The sequence below is a fragment of the Pristiophorus japonicus genome, chromosome 7 (genome assembly GCF_044704955.1).
Source record: "Pristiophorus japonicus isolate sPriJap1 chromosome 7, sPriJap1.hap1, whole genome shotgun sequence".
NCBI lineage: Eukaryota > Metazoa > Chordata > Chondrichthyes > Pristiophoridae > Pristiophorus > Pristiophorus japonicus.
Genome location: NC_091983.1, coordinates 194,715,097 through 194,737,802, shown reverse-complemented (window position 1 = coordinate 194,737,802; position 22,706 = coordinate 194,715,097). Strand labels below are relative to the sequence as shown.

The 22,706-nt window shown below is 42.1% G+C and overlaps 1 protein-coding gene across 2 annotated transcripts in view; it reads left to right on the top strand.

Annotated features, from left to right (window-relative positions):
* The window catches only part of zbtb24 (zinc finger and BTB domain containing 24), a 54,550-nt gene extending 35,407 nt beyond the window's left edge, over positions 1-19,143 (top strand). For both annotated transcript variants that reach the window (XM_070885668.1, XM_070885670.1), the window contains exons 5-7: positions 712-795; positions 13,640-13,721; positions 16,978-19,143. In XM_070885668.1, coding sequence (XP_070741769.1) covers positions 712-795; positions 13,640-13,721; positions 16,978-17,827 — 1,016 coding nt within the window. In that variant the 3' untranslated portion in view covers positions 17,828-19,143. The remainder of the gene's footprint in view (positions 1-711; positions 796-13,639; positions 13,722-16,977) is intronic.
* Positions 19,144-22,706: the final 3,563 nt, after the last annotated feature.

Here is a 22,706-nt window from a genome sequence, read left to right as displayed (position 1 = left end):
GGACCTGGGGGTACTTGTGCATGAAACACAAAAGGATAGTATGCAGGTACAGTAGGTGATCAGGAAGGCCAATGGTATCTTGGCCTTTATTGCAAAGGGGATGGAGTATAAAACAGGGAAGTCTTGCTACAGTTATATAAGGTATTGGTGAGATCACACCTGGAATACTGCGTGAAATTTTGGTTTCCATATTTATGAAAGGATATACTTGCTTTGGAGGCAGTTCAGAGAAGGTTCTTGAGGTTGATTCCGGAGACTTATGAGGATAGGTTGAGTAGGTTGGGCCTCTACTCATTGGAATTTAGAAGAATGAGAGGTGATCTTATCGAGACATATAAGATTATGAGGGGGCTTGACAAGTTGGATGCAGAGAGGATGTTTCCACTGATGGGGGAGACTAGAACTCGAGGGCATGATCTTAGAATAAGGGGCCGCCCATTTAAAACTGAGATGAGGAGAAATTTCTTCTCTCAGAGGGTTGTAAATCTGTGGAATTCGCTGCCTCAGAGAGCTGTGAAAGCTGGGACATTGAATAAATTTAAGACAGAAATAGACAGTTTCTTAAACAATCAGGGGTTATGGGGAGCGGGCAGAGAAGTGGAGCTGAGTCCATGATCAGATCAGCCATGATCATTGAATGGCGGAGCAGGCTCGAGGGGCCGTATGGCCTACTCCCATTCCTATTTCTTATGTTCTTATATGTTTTACTAGGTCAGTCAATGCCTGAATGTGTGTACTGTCATCGGAAATTCATGGACGCTGCTCAGCTCAAGAAACATCTGAGAACACACACAGGTAACTTGCACCGTAAAAGATATACGGCACAGGAAGCCTTTTTTTAAAAGGATGTCTTATTATTTATTTTACCCTCTATTTGAATTGTTTTTTTGATCAGACCATGCGTTGTGTGGAGGTGCTGATCAGAGGTCAGGCACTTCCCCATAGGGAGGGAGAAATGCCTGAGTCATCTGAAGCAGCTTTCATGCACCTTCTAGTTTCCAGAACGAGTAAAATTGGTATTGGCCTGGATGAAAGTTGCCTGCCCTCTGTTGTGTTGAGGAATGATGTGAGAAATGAGTACTCTGTTTGAAAGGACAGTGTCACTATACACGCTAACATTAATTGTCCATGGCTCGGAATCATTTCAAACAGTGAGTCAAATACTGAACATGATTAAGATTTGAATGATTCAGCATGTTAAAGTGCAAATCTTTTAACCTCAACTCCAGATCAGACATGGTTTGGAGCAGGGTTCTTTTTCACCTGACAGCTGTTGCCGGTTCAAATGAATTGATGCCAATTTCCACAACACAGAACAGCCCTCAAAGTATCTGATTCAGCAGTTCACTGCTAACATGATACAAAACAAGACAGATGAAACAGAAGAACTCTACTGGTTGATTTCCTGAAGTAGGAACCAGGGATTGTTATTGGAATAATGGTGTGTGAACAATGCAATACCTGACCTAGGAGTCTTTCCTGCACTATCTTCTGAGTGTAAGCAAATCTTCCTCGATTCCAAGGGACTGCCTATGATGATGATGATGATCTTCTATCAGCTTTGTTTACACAATGCACAATAAGAAAAAAAATTACTTGTGTAAATTTTCTCAACAGTATAATCCCATGACCTTTTTACAACAGGATGTGGGTGTCACTGGCAAAGACAGATTTTATTGCCCATCCCTATTTGTATGTCGGTTTTTTTAAACTTTTTATTTTGAGAGAAATAAACAGAAAAAGACTTATGACAAATGTCAGGAGCAAGATTCAGTTACTAACCAGGAAGATTATGGAAAGTACAGGAGGAAATTTAAAAAGTTAATACGGGAGGCAAAGAGAGGTTATGAGAAAAGATTAGCAGGCAACATTAAATTGAACGCTAAACCATTTTATAAACCTATAAAGTGTAAGCGGTTAGTTTGGGAAAAAGTTGGGCCTAGTAAAGACCCAAAGGGAAATCTTCAAGTAGAGGGAGGTGACATGGTTAAAATATTAAATGAATACTTTGCATCTGTCTTCACAAAGGAAGCAGTGATGTGAAGATTACACTAAAATTGGAGAAGGACGTTATCGACAGGATAGCAATAGATAGAGAAGACGCACTAAATATGATAGAATTTTATATTAAGTTTGAAAGTGATTTAGTTAAATCCGAAACTAGGGTCTTAAATCTAAACAAAGCAAACTACATAGGTATGAGGGGCGAGTTGGCTAAGGTTGATTGGGAAACTACATTAAAAGGTGTGATAGTAGACAAACAATGGCTAGCATTTAAAGAATTAATACATAATTTACAACAAATATAAATTCCTTTGAGGCACAAAAACTCCACAGGAAAAGTGGTCCAACCGTGGCTAACAAGAGAAGTTAAAGATTGTATTAGATCAAAGGAAGAGGCTTATAATGTTGCCAAAAAGAGCAGTAAACCTGAGGATTGGGAGGGTTTTAGAATTCTGGGAGGGTTTTAGAATTCAGCAAGGGAGGACCATGAAAGAAAGGGAAAATAGAATATGAGGGACATAAAAACAAACTAAAAGCTTCTATAGGTATGCAAAAAGGAAAAGATTAGCAAAAGTAAATGTGGGTCCCTTACAGGCTGAGACAGGAGAAATTATAATGGGGAATAAGGAAATGGCAGAGAAATTAAACAAATACTTTGTGTCTATCTTTACGGAAAAAGACGCAAAAAACCTTCTGGAATTAGAAAGACTTGCATTTATATAGTGGAGAACAAAGGGTCTAGCGAGAATGAGGAACTGAAAGAAGTTAGTATTAGTAAAAAAAAAAGTACTGGGGAAATTAGTGGGACTGATGGCCTACATCCCAGGGTTTTGAAAGAGGTGGCTAAAGAGATAGTGGATGCATTGATTGTCATCTTCCAAAATTCCATAGGTTCTAGAAAGGTTGCCATGGATTGGAAGGCAGCAAATGTGACCCCGCTATTTAGGAAAGAAGGGAGAGAGAAAACAGGGAATGACAGACCAGATAGCCTGACATCAGTAGTCGAGAAAATGCTAGACTATATCATTAAGGATGTGGTAACAGGGCACATAGAAAATAATAATAGGATTGGGCAGAGTCAACACGGATTTATGAAGGGGAAATCACGTTTGACAAATCTGTTAGTGTTTTTTGAAATTGTGATTAGCAGAATAGATATGGGGGAACCAGTGGATGTGGTGTATTTCAGAAGGCATTCAGTAAGATACCACATGAGGTTTTTAAACAAAATTAGGGCTCCTGGGATTGGGGGTAATATACTAGTATGAATTGAAGATTGGTTAACGGACATAAAACAGTAGGAATAAATGGGTCATTTTCAGGTTGGCAGGCTGTAACTAGTGGGGTGCCACAAAGATCGGTGCTTGAGCCTCAGCTATTCACAATCTATATCAATGATTTGGATGAAGGGACCAAATGTAATATATCCAAGTTTGCTATTGATGCAAAGCTAGGTGGGAATGTAAGTTGTGAGGAGGATGTAAAGAGACTTCAAGGGTATATAGACAGGCTAAGTGAGCGGGCAGAACATGGAATATGGAATATAATGTGGAGAAATGTGAAGTTATCCACTTTGCTTGGAAAAATTAGAAAGACAGTGTTTTTTAAACAGTGAGAGATTGGGAAATGTTGGTGCTCAGAGAGACCTGGGTGTCCTTGTACACGAATCACTGAAAGCTAACATGCAGATACAGCAAGCACTTAAGAAAGCAAATGGTATGTTGGCCTTTATTACAAGAGGATTTGAGTACAAGAGTAAAGATGTCTTACTGCAATTATATAAGGCCCTAGTGAGCCCATCCCTGAAGTATTGTGTACAGTTTGGGTCTCTTTACCTAAGGAAGGATGTACTTGCCATTTAGGGAGTGCAACGAATGTTCAGCAGACTGATTCCTGGGATGGGTGAATTGTCCTATGAGGAGAGATTGAGTAGACTAGGTCTATATTCTCTAGAGTTGAGAAGAATGAGAAGTGATCTCATTGAAACATACAAAATTCTTACAGGACTTGACAGGGTAGATGCAGGGAGGATGTTTCCTCCGGGTTGTGGAGTCTAGAGACAGGGGTCACAGTCTCAGAATAAGAGGTCGGCCATTTAGGACTGAAATGAGGAGAAACCTCTTCACTCAGAGGATGGTGAAACTTTGGAATTCTCTACTCCAGAAGGCTGTGGATGCTAAGTCGTTGAGTATATGTCTGTTTTTTCAAGACTGAAGCGATTTCATGGGTTAAGTTTATAATTGAGATAAAATAAATGTTGGATTATATTTTGCATCAAAGTTTTCTATTCTTATACCATGCATATGATAGATATAATAAAGATAACATGAAGCCCAGCAATCCACAATCCTTTTCATGATTAATGAATTTGACTCAATGTTTTAAAAAAAAAAATGGACAGCAAAATGTGATACTCATTCATGACCTACAATTGAATGTCAATAAATGTTTGGAAGATACAAAAAAACAGGCTATTTCATTGATAAACAATGTGATCACAGTGCATTTGATATGGCTATGTGACATTTGAATGACAGGATACTAACTAAAAAAAGGTAACAGTTGTTACTGGTGGTGTCCACAGGCGTAACGACCATTATCAGGGTTGGCAGCAAGCATTACAAAAGTCTTCTTGATTTTTGTTAGTTTCTGTATGGAAGTACTATGGGGTCCAACTTTGCCCATCACTGGGCGCCGTTTTTTCAGTGGATTTTTTGACGCCAAATCTTACTCCAAACCTTCCCCAATGTTGGGGCACCGGCGCCTACTACCAGTGCCATAAGGCGCCAAATTAAATGTTATGTTTCCCCACCTAAAAAATGTTTTAAACCAGCGCACAGACCTTAGAAACACTAAGAAAAACCCTTACTTGCAGTTAGAGAATCCGCACTGGCCTGCTGCTATCCCTGGCCGAAGGGACTTTCATTTAGTCTACATTGTAACTTACCTTACAGTTTAAGACAAAATTTAAACTATATTAACAGGCATAAATATAAAATTCAAAAAACTCAACCATACTGATGATCCTGCAATGAAAAAAGAATGTTGGCAAAAAAAAATGTTAAATCCTTACCTTTTTCCATAGATGTCCTCACGGCCCAAAATAATCCAAAAAGTCCAAGGAAAACATAAAAAAGTTCCAAAAATGCATAATCAGCATAAAAATCCTCCTCCTCTTCCTCTGGGATCCAGTGCAGCCTTCTCCCCACTCTCCTCGACGTCGACTGGAGTCCTTGCTAGTTCCTGGCTGAAGGTCCTCTTCCCACAAGCCCCGCTGCTACCCCAGGCCGAAGGTCTGCACACAAAGGACAGTGCAAACACTCCAGGCTCCAAGGCAAGCAGCAGTAAAGGCGGAACTTTAAATTAAAAAAAACATAATCACATCACAAATATTTTAGGTTTTTATGGAATGTTGGAGTGCCTAAGTGGAAAATATATAACTTATATTAAATGTTGCCACCAGAAATTTTATGTTTCAAGGGAGTGGTGGGAGTGACCTTATGTTTATTAAATATTCCCACCACAAATCTTGAATGTTTAACTGGAGTTTGGGTGTGTTGGAGTGCTTAGGTGGACAATAAGACTAAGTTGTTCATGGATCCAGACTGGGTGATGGTCACTGACATATGCACCATGGTACATCGTTGCATGCATCAGTGACTTAGAACAAGGTAAGATCCATGAACACCTTCGTACTGGAACCTGCCCCTGTGTCATTAAACCAATAGGTTGCAAGGGTGATGCACTTTTTACATTTTCTGTCTGGTTATCCTGCAATATTTATTAGTGCAGCATTAAAAAACGAAGTGCAGGAGTCAGGTTAAAAGTCCAAAATTAAAATGTTTATTAAACATTTGTACAGCACAGTTGTGATTAGCATGACTTTACTTATGTTTAAATCTTCAAAACTTTATTCAGAGCCGTGGCAAACTTTACAAACAATCAACGAAATCAACCAAAAACAATTATTCTATCCTCTTCATTAGCGCTGTGCGCCAATCCTGCCCCAGTAGATGCCGCCATCCCTACGTGTGCCCGTAGTTGCAGACTTCTACTTCCTTGCACCCTGTACCCCCAGGTGTAGTCTGTTCCATTTCCGGCGTGAGGAAATGATGCTGGGCTATGACAGGGACAGCGCAAAATGTGTAATGGCGGAATGCCCGGGTACCTCTTCATCATCAACCTCATCCTCAGGATCAACCCTTGAATTTGGTGTAGAGTGGAAAGTGCTCCTCGCATTGACAGCCTGGGTGAGTCCCCCATTGCCAATGCAACCACGTCCCACCGTCCCGAAAGTCTCCCAACTCTGCCCTCACCCCACCAACAGCTTCCAGGAGCAATCGAGATTGCTAAATGTTCTCCCCGCTCATCCCCATAAGCTGTCCTAAGTTCTCAGAATCACATTTACAGATGTTATTGCAGTGCATAAATATACATGTATTTTAAAGCCCAAACAAATGTAAGTTTATCTTAAAGTCACTGCTTGTCCGAGGTCCTGCCACTTTTTCAGCTACGCACCGGTTCTCGGGGTCATTGACATTCCATTGAACTCGACTGTGACCTAGTCCCAAACTTCTGAGTGCAGACGGTTTAAGCTTACTTTTTCCAAAGCTTCCCTTGTTCTCAAGAACTCCCCATCCACTCTCGATTAAGTCTACCAGGCGCTCAATTTCACGTGCACAAAATCTCTTCACCCTTACGGTTTCCCCTTTCGCCTTCTCTGCGCTCTTCCATTGCAGCCATCTCGTGATCGAAGCTGTATTTCCTACCTGCGAAACTACTTCTGCTACCAATGGATTCTCAATGGTGATCCACACAGTTCCCACATGTGCTGTGTTTTTTATACTTTGCTCTGCGCATGTGCAGATGGTACCTTTTTTTTTTAGCGCATGCACAGTGCGATCAGATAAAAAAATTACACTTGTGTGCATGCGCACCGCACATGCGCAGTGGGTTAGAATTTTTTTTTTCCTCGCATGTGCTGTGCCGTTTCAGTGCACATTGGCGGCTCCGCCCTGCAGAGTCGAATCCGATAGCACCGGCACCAGAGGGTGCGCATATGGTGGAGAAAATACTACTTTAATTTTTCAGCGCTGAGGGGCCTAAAAAAAAAACAAGCGTCCAGGTAAGTTACGGGCATTTTTTTTTCTTTGGGGAAATTTTGGGCCTATACCTGGTCATTATGTTGAAGGAAATTTTACTCCGATAAATGCAATGGGTTTTGAATAATTTCATTTTGCATACAAAATTTTTACCTGGTGTCCTGGGCATCACGAACGTTTTTGACATAGTAATTTGACTTTTCTTTGAAATTCTTGACGTGATTTGCTATAAATCGGTGATTAAAACTGAAAAACCTGTGCTAGCTCTAAACTGTAATCGCGGGTAATCCGAATCATGTGCGGGGAGGCTCTCATTGGATGACGTCTTAGGGGCCGAAATTCATCAGCCCGTCGCCTGCGGCTGCCCACTCCCGCCGACATTCCTCCTGAAGATCCGCCCAGTGCCACTTTGGAGGTGACCTGAAGCGGGCGGGAGGAGAGAGCCGCCGGGAACCACCCGCTGATGTCAACGGACGGCTGAGTGGCGCAACTGCCCTCCCGCCTGCCGAGCTCCCAGATCCCTGCAGGCGGGACTCGGCTGCAGAACGGGGCTGGAGCGCTGGCTGCAGGCTGGTCTGTCTCTGACGGTAAGTCTGAAGAACCTGAAAAAAATAAGTGAACATTTTTTTTATTTCAACAGCGACTTACCTGCATGGCGTCCCCAAAGGTCGTCTTTATTTATTTATTGGTGATATTTTTTTCAGGTCCGTGGGCCCGACTCCATCCTCGGCGGCACTTGGGCGGCAAGCGCCTCTGCCACCGAGAATGAGACCCTCCGCCCGCTGTCGTCCGTTTGCCACCCGCCAACCGTCGAGGGACCTCGGCCGTGAATATCCCACCCAAAGTACCGTCCGGTACCTCGGCAGCCATCGGCGGCACTTGGGCGGGCGGAGGCCTTGATGAAAGTTGACCCCTAAGTGTCCACAACTCGCTGCCATGACGATCGTTGCAAGCATTTTGTTCTGTCTTCGAAATCCACAAAATCAAACTATTTCTTCCAGCCATCAATCCAGCATCATCTCAAAAGGTAAGATACTCTTCTCAGTATATATGGCAAAATTTGTGAGTCTTCACATTTTAATGATTTTGTGTTGTGTCTCTTCCCTTGATTATGCATTCTGTTGCGTCCTCCGTGATGTTTACTAGGAGCAGTTTTTGTGTTTTTCCCAGATTAAATTTTATATCGATTACTCATTGTGAGTGATTTAAGGAATATAGATAGATTGTTATCTTGATATTTAATATTTTGGACTGGTTCCAATGTTTATAGTTTGAAATTGCCCAATGACAAGGTGGATGCAGAGAGGATGTTTCCACTGATGGGGGAAACTAGAACTAGAGGGCATGATCTTAGAATAAGGGGACGCACATTTAAAACAGAGATAAGGAGAAATTTCTTCTCTGAGGTTTGTAAATCTGTGGAATTTGCTGCCTCAGAGAGCTGTGAAAGCTGGGACATTGAATAAATTTAAGACAGAAATAGACACTTTCTTAAAACAATAAGGGGTTATGGGGAGCGGGCGGGGAAGTGGAGCTGAGCCCATGATCAGATCAGCCATGATTTTATTGAATGACGGAGCAGGCTCGAGGGGCCGTATGGCTTCCTCCTGTTCCTATTTCCTATGTTCCTATAATACGATCGTCACTGTGGACATATAAATCGTCGTATCTTCCGTGACGAAAGTGTCATATAGCACCTTTTCTTGCTCTCTTATTAGGGGCTTGCTTTATTTATTTTCATTGTCACTGATGCATATTGAGCCACAAACCGTGATTTAATGTTTCATTTTAGTCATGTTAAATTCATGTCCATTCTCTGTTTAGTTTGCTGTCCGTAACGTTTGTTGATTAGGACATGATCGTCATTGCGCCCACATAACGGACGTTGCATATGTGAAAGCTTTCTTGCAAAGAATGCGATTTTAGGAATTTTGGTTACATTTTTTAAAAGAAAATGGCATTTAATATTTTCCCTTTTTTTCCCCTTTTCTTTACACTAGAGACTGAAACAATTGAATCTCCAGAAGAGGAAGGATGTGGCATCTGCAGGAGGTGCAGCACCAACTGAAGAAGAAGTAATAAAGCTCAGGAAGACACGTGCTGAAAGACAGAAGGATTACCGACAACGTGAAGACGAAACCAGAGAAGAACAAACTGCAACTACAGATGGATCAGTTACGCTGTAAACTTTGGAGAACGGAGAGAAGTGAAGCACTAAAAGAGGGGGACTGGGAGCTTGGCAGAGAACGGTCACAAAGATATAGAGAGAGGCAGAAAGCATCAGGATCTGAAGGCTTTCACGAAAGCGCGCACGCAGAGAAAGACATGCACAAGCTAACAAGTGGAAAGAAGCCAAAAGAATACAAAGAGCTGCAATGTCTGCCCAGAAGAAAAGGCAAGTCAATGAGAGGCGACGAGAGCTGTAGGCCATGAAAAAGGCAGAGAAGCCAGAGAAGGCTGCTGCATGTTCAGAAGAAGCAAGACCGTTACCATTCAACTCCAACAGTGCAAGACGCAAAGCGGTTTCAAGGTCATGACGAGTTCTCCCTCAATCCCCAGACAAATTTGCTGAAGTGGTCTCTTCGGTTGTTGAGAAATCCACTCCAAGAAGAAAGGCTGTGTTGAAAAAGAAATGTAGCCTGAGCCCTTCATCTCAGAGGAAACTCTCGTTCTACTGGAAAACTCTGTAAAACATGTTCTCCATCACATGAGAAAGAAGAGGTCCACAAGACACCTGCAGCTGTGTAGACTTCTCCATTAGGTGACAGTTGTCAAGAATAAACTCAAGAAGAAAACAGCAAACAGACATCTTGGTCTCAGTTGGAAGTTTCTCTCCAAACCACCTTCACACCACAAGACGGAGATCGCTAGATTTTTGAATATTAAGGGAATCAAGGGATATGGGGATAGTGCAGGAAAGTGGAGTTGAGGTAGAAGATCAGCCATGATCTTATTGAATGGCAGAGCAGGCTCGAGGGGCCGAATGGCCTACTCCTTGTAAGATAAAACTTACCTGCATGTTGGGATAGTGTTTCAATAATGCTTTTGTTTAACTGTTATATGATAAAATTAACTAAAATGTGTGTAAGCTTATGTTAACCATTTTTAAGTAAAGCATGATGGGAGAGCCATTATTCTAACTATTTTTTGTAATAGCTGAAACAGCTTCATTTAGAACTAGAATGATCAAGGCCAAAATATTAATCGGTAAGATAAAGGTATGCCGCACGTACTATTTCTTATCATAATTTTGTAAAGCCAAGCTCAGTAATTAATTCTGTGTGAAAGTTCTCAAAGGAGAAAGAGAGATAACATAGAAAGTCAAAGGCAGTAGACTTAGAATGATCTATTGTAAGGCTAGAACAGCTGCAGATTCTCACAGCATTTGAATGGGAGGAAAAGGGTATAAAGTAACATCTATTGAACTCTGGAGGCAGTGCTAACACAGAAGAAGACTGGAGGAGGACTATGGTCAACAGAACACAGCAAGAGACAGCACCGTGGTTAACTCAGTGGGCTACCGTTGAGGTTTTAAGGAACAGACTATCGACTATCGCCTTGTTAAGTATTATTTATTTGTACTGGAAGTAAACTACTTAATAAAATCTGTTGTGCTTATTTACAATACCTGTACCTAGCGTGGTTTGTTGTGGTCACAGGCAGAAGCATAACAGATAGAGTTCAATACAGAGAAGTGTGAAGTGATGCACTTTGGGAGGCCTACTATGGAAAGACAGTATACTATAAATGGCACAATTTTGATAAATATAGATGAGCAGAGAGGCCTTGGCGTTCATATACACAAATCTGTAAAGGTGACAGGACAAGTTGATATGATGGTTAAAAAGGCGTATGTGTTATTTGGGTTTAAAAACAGGAATAGAATATAAAAGCAAAGAGATCATGCTAGAACTTTATAAAACAGCTGGAGTATTGTGGACAATTCTGGGCACCACACCAGGAAAGATATAAAGGCCTTAGAAAGGTTACAGAGGAGGTTTACCAGGATGTTACCAGAGATGAAGGACTTCAGTTATGAGGAGAGGTTGAAAGAGTTAGGACTGTTCTTCTTGGAACAGAGAAGGTTAAGAGGTGACCTAATAGAGGTTATCAAGATGTTGAAAGGTTTTGATAGAGTAGATAGAGAAAAATTATTCCTTCTGGTGAGTGGATCAATAATCAGAGGTCATAGATTCAAAATCATTGGCAAATGATCAAGTTGTCAGGATCTCGAATACTCTACCTGAAAAGGTGGTGGAAGCTGGTTCCATAAATAATTTTAAATGTGAGTTGGACAGGTACTTGAGGATGATGCACTTACAGGGTTGTGGACAAAGAGCAGAGGTGTGGAACTAAGCATGACTGCTCTTTCAAAGAGCCTGCATAGGCATGACAGGCTGAGTGACCTCCTGTGCTGGAAGTTTCTATGATTCTATTCCAAAGATACAGCGTCAGAGTTCTCGACCCATAAGGGTATTCATAGTGTAATAGAAAAAGCAGTGTTTGACAGGATAGATCTATGCCCCATACTAATGGGGGAAATGATTTAACACACTGCGACAGAACTTGCTGGAATAACCAGAAGCTGTACATGTCCCTTTCACCTCGACAATAATCGATTGTTAGTGTGAGATAAATCGTTGCTATTAGTAAATATCGCACCAAAAAGCCTTGGGATGCTTCATCATTGGAGCAAATCCGTGTTGTTTGCATAAATATTGTCAAAAACGTGTTCTGATCCAAAATGAATACGTGATTTACTCTGACTGAGGTATTCTTTAAACTGCAGGATATCTGCTACCTTGAGGGTAACTCCATCCTTCACTGAGGAGCTAGTATGCAAATAAAAATATGCTCAATAGTCTACGTCACAGATGAGACTAAAGGGATGTCCAGGGAGGGCAGTGTGGCAGTATCAATTGCATTTTTTATGCCCAAAGTTATCTTAATTCACCACAGAATTGTAGCACAGTTTCATTACCATTGACAAAACAAACACATTGGGCCGAAATTGCCCCTTCCCCTAAGGTCTGATAACACCAGAAATCGGCGGTCACGCTGCCGAGTGCAATGGGCGCCGATTTCTCGTGTAATGGCCGCCATTATCAAAATTCCGCTCCTGCGGTATCCCGGTGGTGACCCGCTTCCCGCCCCCTCTCCCCACCGCTTCGCTGCTGCCAAGTCGTCCTAAGTGTGTCATCAGAGTGCGCACCGCCAATATTCCCCCCCCCCCCACCGATGTTGAAATTCCGCCAAGAAAATCTTCCTCCCACCAGGCGGTGCCAAAAGCTGCTTTTTTGAGACACTCCAGTGAGCCTGTGGCCTTCTAAAATGGCGCTGTGGCTCCTATTAAAGGGGGGGGACCCACTGCCGCTGCCACATGTTTTTTTTTTGTCGGACGACTGCCATGTCGGGCGGACAATTATGCCCCGGGTTCAGCCGGGCAGCCAACAGGCAGCCTGGCACCCGCTCTTGGGTGCTAGACTGCTGGCCTGACAGAATCCCTCCCTGGTGGCTCAGTGGACTGAATTTTAAAAATTGCATCGATCTCCCCTTGAAGTGCAGGGGAGAGCCGTGATGATGCGGCGCCATGATGAGGTCATCAGCGCTAAGCTGATGACTGACAGTGGCGGACACTCCGCACGTCCCCAACATCCGCCCCTCAAGTGTGCTCACCACTGCACAACTGTCCCCATTATGAGCAACTTCCAGTCCACCGAAAAAATAAAGTCAAAGAGTGGAATTTCGCTCAAGCGGCCACTTCATCCACCACGGAGGTGAAAACATACGCACTTCATTTCCAGCGGGGGGAAATTTCGGCCCCATGATTTATTCTGACTAAGGTATTCTTTAGTGTAGTCCAAAAGTTGAAAGTAAATATAAAATGGGAATTACATCCTTGTTCTCATTGTTCCATTGCCAAGCTACTAGTTTCTGTTACAAATCTATACGACAATCAATCCATTAACTGGCCAGAGATGATTACATTTCATAATTGCTCTATATTTTGGGGCGTGCTGAGGGATCCCCTGTCAGTTTTGTTGGTCAAGAACCTTGGAGAAGAATATGAGGTTGAATATGTGTTGATAGTTGGAAGGTGTGGGAAGAGTATGTAAGCAAAGACACCTCTTTAGGATTCGGTGAGCAACGAATAACAAACTAGCAAAGAAGCCAGCAAGTTAAACAAGTGGTTATAAAATAATTCTTGCTGTCTTATGACTGTAGAAGAAGCTTTACTCCACATGTACCCCATGCTGTACTAAACTAGAACTGCTTGATGCTAACACTATGTGGAAAGATATCATTCCCTGCTACCAGTACCACTGTTTTGATAAGCATAAAAAATATTTTAAAGATACTGTTGAGAGCAAAAGGCAAGAACTGGAACTCCTGAAACAAACTGCAAATGCTAGAAATGCACAGAAAACATCAAACATGGGTTAACATTTTAGGGGCAACCTCTGTCAGAAAAAAGATATATAGTAAAGGTAACCAACTATGGCAATAATGTTCACTTACATTTGTTTTTTCAGGTGAGAAACCATTTACATGTGAGATTTGTGGTAAATGTTTCACTGCAAAGAATACCCTGCAGACCCACATAAGAATCCACAGGTATATAATGTGTCTTACATTGCTCGTATTGATTTGAATATAAAATAACATAATTTTGGTGAACTAACCCATTGACTATATTAAAAAAAATAACTGGAGGTGTGATTATAGCTTTATCTGGTGAGGAAAGAGGAGTTTTGTAGATAAAAGAAATAACTTTCATTTATATAGCACCTTTCACGATCTCGGGACATCCCAAATTGCTTTACAGCCATGGAATCCTTTTGAAGTGTAGTCACTGGTGTAACGTGGAGAAACGCAGCAGCCAATTGGCACACAGCAAGATCCCACAAATAGCAGTGCAGTAAATGACCAACGAATCTGTTTTTGATGGTGTTGGTTGAGGGATAAAGAACAGAATAACCCCTTTAGCCATCGCGTGTGCGCTGCAGTTCAATTCGATTATGGCTCATCTGCATCTCAACTCTATTTCCCCACCATTCATAGAATCATTGACATTTACAGCACAGAAGGAAGCCATTCAACCTATTGTGTATGTGCCGGCCGTAAAAGAGCAATCCAGCTTAATCCCGCTTTCTAGCTCTTGATCCATGGCCCTGTAGGTTATGGCACTTCAAGTACTTTTTAAATGCGATGAGGGTTTCTGTCTCTATCACTCTTTCAGGCAGTTATTTCCAGACCCCCCCACTACCCTTCGATCAATTCTATCAATTACTTTAAATCTGTTCCCCCTGGTTATTGACCTAACCACTCTATCTAGGCCCCTCATAATTTTATACTCCTCAATTAAATCTCCCCCCAGTCTCCTCTGTTCCAAAGAAACCAACCCCAGCCTGTCCAATTCACTTTTGAAAATGATTATTGAATCTACTTCTACCATCTTTTCAGGCAGTGCCTTCCAGATCATCATAACATGCTGCATAAAAAATTCTCATCTCTCCTCTGGTTCTTTGGCAATTACCTTAAAGCTCCGGTTACCGATCCTTCTGCCACTCGAAACAGTTATGAAAACTCTTCATAATTTTGAACACCTCCATTAAATCTCCCCTTAACCGCCCCTGCTCTAAGGAGAACAACCCCAGCTTCTCTAGTCTCTGGATGTAACTGAAATCCTTCATCCCTGGTATCATAGAAACATAGAAAATAGGTGCAGGAGCAGGCCATTCAGCCCTTCTAGCCTGCACCGCCATTCAATGAGTTCATGGCTGAACATGAAACTTCAATACCCACTTCCTGCTTTCACGCCATACCCCTTGATCCCCCGAGTAGTAAGGACTTCATCTAACTCCCTTTTGAATATATTTAGTGAATTGGCCTCAACTACTTTCTGTGGTAGAGAATTCCACAGGTTCACCACTCTCTGGGTGAAGAAGTTTCTCCTTATCTCGGTCCTAAATGGCTTACCCCTTATCCTTAGACTGTGACCGCTGGTTCTGGACTTCCCCAACATTGGGAACATTCTTCCTGCATCCAACCTGTCCAAACCCGTCAGAATTTTAAACGTTTCTATGAGGTCCCCTCTCACTCTTCTGAACTCCAGTGAATACAAGCCCAGTTGATCCAGTCTTTCTTGATATGTCAGTCCCGCCATCCCGGGAATCAGTCTGGTGAACCTTCGCTGCACTCCCTCAATAGCAAGAATGTCCTTCCTCAAGTTAGGAGACCAAAACTGTACACAATACTCCAGGTGTGGCCTCACCAAGGCCCTGTACAACTGTAGCAACACCTCCCTCCCTTGTACTCAAATCCCCTCGCTATGAAGGCCAACATGCCATTTGCTTTCTTAACCGCCTGCTGTACCTGCATGCCAACCTTCAATGACTGATGTACCATGACACCCAGGTCTCGTTGCACCTTCCCTTTTCCTAATCTGTCACCATTCAGATAATAGTCTGTCTCTCTGTTTTTACCACCAAAGTGGATAACCTCACATTTATCCACATTATACTTCATCTGCCACGCATTTGCCCACTCACCTAACCTATCCAAGTCACTCTGTAGCCTCATAGCATCCTCCTCGCAGCTCACACTGCCACCCAACTTAGTGTCATCCGCAAATTTGGAGATACTACATTTAATCCCCTCGTCTAAATCATTAATGTACAGTGTAAACAGCTGGGGCCCCAGCACAGAACCTTGCGGTACCCCACTAGTCACTGCCTGCCATTCCGAAAAGTACCCATTTACTCCTACTCTTTGCTTCCTGTCTGACATTGTACTAAATCTCGTCTGCACCTTCTACAAGGCCTTGGCATCCTTCTTACAGTGTGGTGCCCAGAATTGGATGCACTACTCCTCCATCTGAGGCCTAACCAGCGATTTATAAATTTTAGCGTAACTTCCTTTGCTTTTGTACTCTATGGGGCCGAAATTGCACACCACCCGAAACGGAGCGCACCCTCCGTTTTTAAAACCCGGGGGCATAATTGTCGGGTCAACCTGGCAGTCGGCAGACAATAAAAAATAAAATGGCGTCGCCGCCAGCGCCACCTCCCCTTTAAGGGCGGCTGTGCCGCTGACCAACAAGAAGTGCACCGACAGAAAAAGCTGTCGGGCACCAATCGGCGGCAGCACCGCTCCCGCGGGGCAATTCCGCAAGAGGGATATTTCCCACGGAGCAATTTCGGGAAGGGATCGGCACTTGCACGCTGCGGCGGGAAAACGGGGGAGCGGTCCCCTACACCGCTGCGACACTGAGGAAGGGCAATATTTAAAATGGCGGCCCCTCTGTGGAGAGTTGGCGGCCATTCCGCACCGTCCCCTGGCTGCCGCTTTCAGGCGGCCAGAGGCCTTATCGGAAGGGGCAGTTAACAGCCTTATCAACTTGTCCTGCCACTTTCAAGCATTTCTGTATGTACGCCCCCAGGTCTCTCTATTCCTTTAAAATTATACCATGTAGTTTATATTGCCTCTCCTCATTCTTCCAGAATGCATCATTTTATTCGTCTCTGCGTTAAATTTCATCTACCACATGTCTGCCCATTTAACCAGTCTGCCTATGTCCTCCTGAAGCCTGCCACTATCCTTCTCACTATTTACTACTTTTCAGAGTTTCGTGTCATTTGCAAACTTTGAAATTATGCCCTGTATACCCAAGTCCAGGTCATTAATATATATCAAAAAGAGCAGTGGTCATATTACCAATCCCTGGGGGGGGACCCCACTGTATAATTCCTCCAGTCCGAAAAAGTGCTTTTTGATTGGGAAAATATTGTTATCCTCACTTAAAAAGAAATAATGTTACTTTTCAAATTTTATATCTGGAAATGAATGTACAATATTTAATGTATTCTAGGGGAGAAAAACCCTTTTCCTGCAGTATCTGTGGAAAATGCTTTGCTGACCCTAGTGCAAAAAGACGTCATGATGCCATGCACACTGGAAACAAGCCCTTTGTATGTCCAACTTGTAATCAGCGATTCACTCGTGCTGACAACCTTAGGTCCCATATGAAGATTCACAGCAAGGAGAGGAAAGCCCATGGGATAATTAATGTTCCAGGTGATGGGGGTACGGAGGAGGTGAAGACCATCTTGCAGCTGCAGCAGTACCAGCTTCGTACTGCTGGTGAACAACAGATACAGCTGGTGGTGACCAATGATGTTCATAACATTAATTTCATGCCCAATCACAGACAGAGCATCAGCATTATTTCAGCAGAGGGATCGCAGAGTCTCCCTGAGGACCAGGCCTCAAACTTGGCTTTGCTGACTCAGCAAGGAGAGCATGTGCAGAATTTGACTCTGGTAGCTCAGCCTGGGCAAACAGATCACATCCAGGCCATTGGCATGGTGGAAAACCAGGAAGGTACAGGACAGCCAGAACAGATGCATGTGATCACATTGACAAAAGAGGCAATGGAGCACCTCCAGGGGCAAGCTCAACAACTGCAGATAGCACAGGGGAGATCGCAGCCTATTAGTCTTGGGCAGGAGGCCACTCAGGCAGTTCATTTGAACCAGGAAGCAGCTCAGCACCTCCAACGAAGTCGATCTGCACATATTCCAGAACCATCACCTCAAACAATCTCTGTGAACCGAGCTTCACAGCAAATGCAAGGAGAGCATATAGCAGATCAAACGTTTCAACTGCAAGCGGAAAGTGTTTCTTACCTCTACACCACTAATTTAGTCACACAGAACTAGGCAAATCAATAACTGTAGTTTGAACTGTTCACTGAAAATGGAATACCTTTTAATGGCCGCATTAAAAAAAAAGTGAACCTATAATCCAAGATTGCTCACATGCTTACAGTCCCTAGAGGTTAGATTTTAAGTAGCATCATTGTTTGTCTATTTTAAGAATGCATTTGAAGGTTGATTTATTCCAGATTATTTTCTCCTCCTTTGCTTTTACTTCTTTGAATCTTTCCCATTCTCTGGAGAGGTTTCGTTGAGTTTTGCGAAGTATTATCCTAGATTTTCTTTCTCCCGCTAGCACCTCCGCGCCCCAAATAAATGGGATGGAGGAGAGAAATGATTTGCATACACTTGAACTGTGGGTTGGCATCATTGGTTAGTACCCACATTTAACATTTTATTTAGTCCTTTTGATGAAAAACATTCTTTCAATAGATCCCTGTCAGATCAACACAAAAAAATCTCAAACATCAAAATAGTTCTAAAGAGGCTCAATTTAAATGTATCTCAGTACGTTGATGTGCCTTTTCTTAACCAGTAGTACTTGAAACCTTTACAACAAAATTAACTCTTTACTGTTCCCATCCTAATTGCTGCTCCCCTTTTGTAGTATTTGTATTTATTTTTGAATTAAAAATGTCAAATATGGTAATACTGTTTTTTAAATATTGGAATTCTCATTTATGCTTATAGTTTAAACTTACTATGTCTAAGTGATTCACAGATCACAGAATGCAAAGTGCTTGTTTTATAATTATGTGCCTAACTTCTGTTTTAGAAGCTGAACATTAAAAAAAACTCCAACCCAAGTACGAATAGCATAAGTAGAAAATCTTTTGTTCTGCACTTCAAGATATATTTTGCGATACAGTACCTCATAAATTACATCTTTTTAAGCTTCAGCTTCTGACGTAGTAGTTGAGATAAAGTTACACAGATGTGTACTTTTATTATTTCTTTTTTAAAAAGAGATCAGATTTTACAAATAAATTCACATTTTGCTTTATGCATTGTAAACACTTGCTTTTTAGCCGAAGAATATGATAAGCATCAATTTGTTAGTACTAATGTGCAGGCAATTAAATGTTCTGATTGCAACATCCCAAGGAGTATAAAATATATATTTTATATTAACACGAAGGTTGCAGAGTATTTTATGTATGTAAGAATTATATAGTGTTACTTGGACACCATGTTTTGACATATGTAACCCATCAGAATGATCATAATTTCTGTTGCCAATATGTACAGTTACTGATCAGGGTCTCACTACTTTGCACAAATGATTCAGCAATAATAAAACAGCAAAAGACAATTTTAAATGATATTCAAGATTTTTTTTTAAGTTCCTGAAACCTTTGGTTCCATTGATGGCAGACCAGAGTTCAAATCACATGTTTTGTGCAAACAACATAGTGCAAATATTTATAGCTTAAACAGAAATGGACAAGAGCTTTTAATAGAGTACATGTTGATTACCACAATGCAGTCATTCCAAGCTGCAGTTGTGATATGATGCAAATTTTACCTGCCATATTTCCTGATAATGGGATTCCATCCTTTTGTCGACTGTCATGCATTTCCTCACAAAATAAGTGAGGAAAAAACTAATATAGCAGGGGGATAGGAACCAATGCAGGGAGACAGAGGGAAACAAAAAGGAGACAAAAGCAAAAGACAGAAAGGAGATGAGTAAAAGTGGAGGGCAGAGAAACCCAAGGCAAAAAACAAAAAGGGCCACTGAACATAAAGGGGCTGCAGGAGGGGCCAAAACTAAAAATCATGGTTTAAAAACTAGGATTGAAACACTCTACCTAAACGCACGCAGCATTCGAAGTAAAGTTAATGAGTTGACGGCACAAATCATTACAAATGGGTATGATTTGGTGGCCATTACAGAAACATGGTTGCAGGATGGCCAAGACTGGGAATTAAACATACAGGGGTATCTGACGATTCGGAAAGATAGACAAGAAGGGAAAGGAGGTGGGGTAGCTCTGTTAATAAAGGATGATATCAAGGCAGTTATGAGAGACGATATTGGCTCGAATGAACAAAATGTTGAATCATTGTGGGTGGAGATTAGAGATAGTAAGGGGAAAAAGTCACTGGTGGGTGTAGTTTATAGGCCCCCAAATAATAACTTCACGGTGGGGCGGGCAATAATCAAGGGAATAATGGAGGCATGTGAAAAAGGAACGGCAGTAGTCATGGGGGATTTTAACCTACATATCGATGGGTCAAATCAAATCGCACGGGGTAGCCTGGAGGAGGAATTCATAGAATGCATACGGGATTGTTTCTTAGAACAGTATGTTACAGAACCTACAAGGGAGCAAGCTATCTTAGACCTGGTCCTGTGTAATGAGACAGGAAAAATAAACGATCTCCTAGTAAAAGATCCTCTCGAAATGAGTGATCACAGTATGGTTGAATTTGTAATACAGATTGAGGGTGAGGAGGTAGTGTCTCAAATGAGCATACTATGCTTAAACAAAGGGGACTACAGTAGGATGAGGGCAGAGTTGGCTAAAGTAGACTGGAAACACAGACTAAACGGTGGCACAATTGAGGAACAGTGGAGGATTTTTAAGGAGCTCTTTCATAGTGCTCAACAAAAATATATTCCAGTGAAAAAGAAGGGTGGTAAGAGAAGGGATAACCAGCCGTGGATAACCAAGGAAATAAAGGAGAGTATCAAATTAAAGACCAATGCGTATAAGGTGGCCAAGGTTAGTGGCAAACTAGAAGATTGGGAAAATTTTAAACAACAGCAAAGAATGACTAAAAAAGCAATAAAGAAAGGAAAGATAGATTACGAAGGTAAACTTGCGCAAAACATAAAAACAGATAGTAAAAGCTTTTACAGATATATAAAACGGAAAAGAGTGACTAAAGTAAATGTTGGTCCCTTAGAAGATGAGAAGGGGGATTTAATAATGGGAAATGGGGAAATGGCTGAGACCTTAAACAATTATTTTGCTACGGTCTTCATAGTGAAAGACACAAAAACCATACCAAAAATTGCTGGTCACAGGAATGTGGGAAGGGAGGACCTTGAGATAATCACTATCACTAGGGGAGTAGTGCTGGACAGGCTAATGGGACTCAAGGTAGACAAGTCCCTTGGTCCTGATGAAATGCATCCCAGGGTATTAAAAGAGATTGCGGAAGTTATAGCAGATGCATTCGTTATAATCTACCAAAATTCTCTGGACTCTGGGGAGGTACCAGCGGATTGGAAAGTAGCTAATGTAACACCTCTGTTTAAAATAGGGGGCAGACAAAAGGCAGGTAAACAAATAGGCCGGTTAGTTTAACATTTGTAGTGGGGAAAATGCTTGAAACTATCATTAAGGAAGAAATAGCGGGACATCTAGATAGGAATAGTGCAATCAAGCAGATGCAGCATTGATTCATGAAGGGGAAATCATGTTTAACTAATTTACTGGAATTCTTTGAGGATATAACGAGCATGGTGGATAGAGGTATACCGATGGATGTGGTGTATTTAGATTTCCAAAAGGCATTCGATAAGGTGCCACACAAAAGATTACTGCAGAAGATAGAGGTACGCGGAGTCAGAGGAAATGTATTAGCATGGATAGAGAATTGGCTGGCGAACAGAAAGCAGAGAGTCGGGATAAATGGGTCCTTTTCGGGTTGGAAATCGGTGGTTAGTGGTGTGCCACAGGGATCGGTGCTGGGACCACAACTGTTTACAATATACATAGATGACCTGGAAGAGGGGACAGAGTAGTGTAATAAAATTTGCAGGTGACACAAAGATTAGTGGGAAAGCGGGTTAGGTAGAGGACACAGAGAGGCTGCAAAGAGATTTGGATAGGTTAAGCGAATGGGCTAAGGTTTGGCAGATGGAATACAATGTCGGAAAGTGTGAGGTCATCCACCTTGGGGAAAAAAACAGTAAAAGGGAATATTATTTGAATGGGAGAAATTACAACATGCTGAGGTGCAGAGGGACCTGGGGGTCCTTGTGCATGAAACTCTTTTAGAGTTTATCTGTAAAACATAAAACATTAAACGGTGCATGAATCCCAAAAAGTTAGTTTGCAGGTGCAGCAGATAATCAGGAAGGCGAATGGAATGTTGGCCTTCATTGCGAGCGGGATGGAGTACAAAAGCAGGAAGGTCCTGTTGCAACTGTATAGGGTATTGGTGAGGCCGTACCTGGAGTACTGCGTGCAGTTTTGGTCACCTTACTTAAGGAAGGATATACTGGCTTTGGACGGGGTACAGAGATGATTCACTAGGCTGATTCTGGAGATGAGGGGGTTACCTTATGATGATAGATTGAGTAGACTGGGTCTTTACTCATTGGAGTTCAGAAGGATGAGGGGTGATCTTATAGAAACATTTAAAATAATGAAAGGGATAGACAAGATAGAGGCAGAGAGGTTGTTTCCACTGGTCGGGGAGACTAGAACTAGGGGGCACAGCCTCAAAATATGGGGGAACCAATTTAAAACCGAGTTGAGAAGGAATTTCTTCTCCCAGAGGGTTGTGAATCTGTGGAATTCTCTGCCCAAGGAAGCAGTTGAGGCTAGCTCATTGAATGTATTCAAGTCACAGATAGATAGATTTTTAACCAATAAGGGAATTAAGGGTTACGGGGAGCGGGCGGGTAAGTGGAGCTGAGTCCACGGCCAGATCAGCCATGATCTTCTTGAATGGCGGAGCAGGCTCGAGGGGCTAGATGGCCTACTCCTGTTCCTAATTCTTATGTTCTTTGTTCTTATGTAAGTGGGATAATTGGATGATGAACTCCCCTCTTTTCTCTCCTCCCTTTCCCCCCTCCAACCAATTTATCTCATGTGAGTTGTAATTTTGTGTTCATCAAGGAAAAGGACAATATTACTGTGGA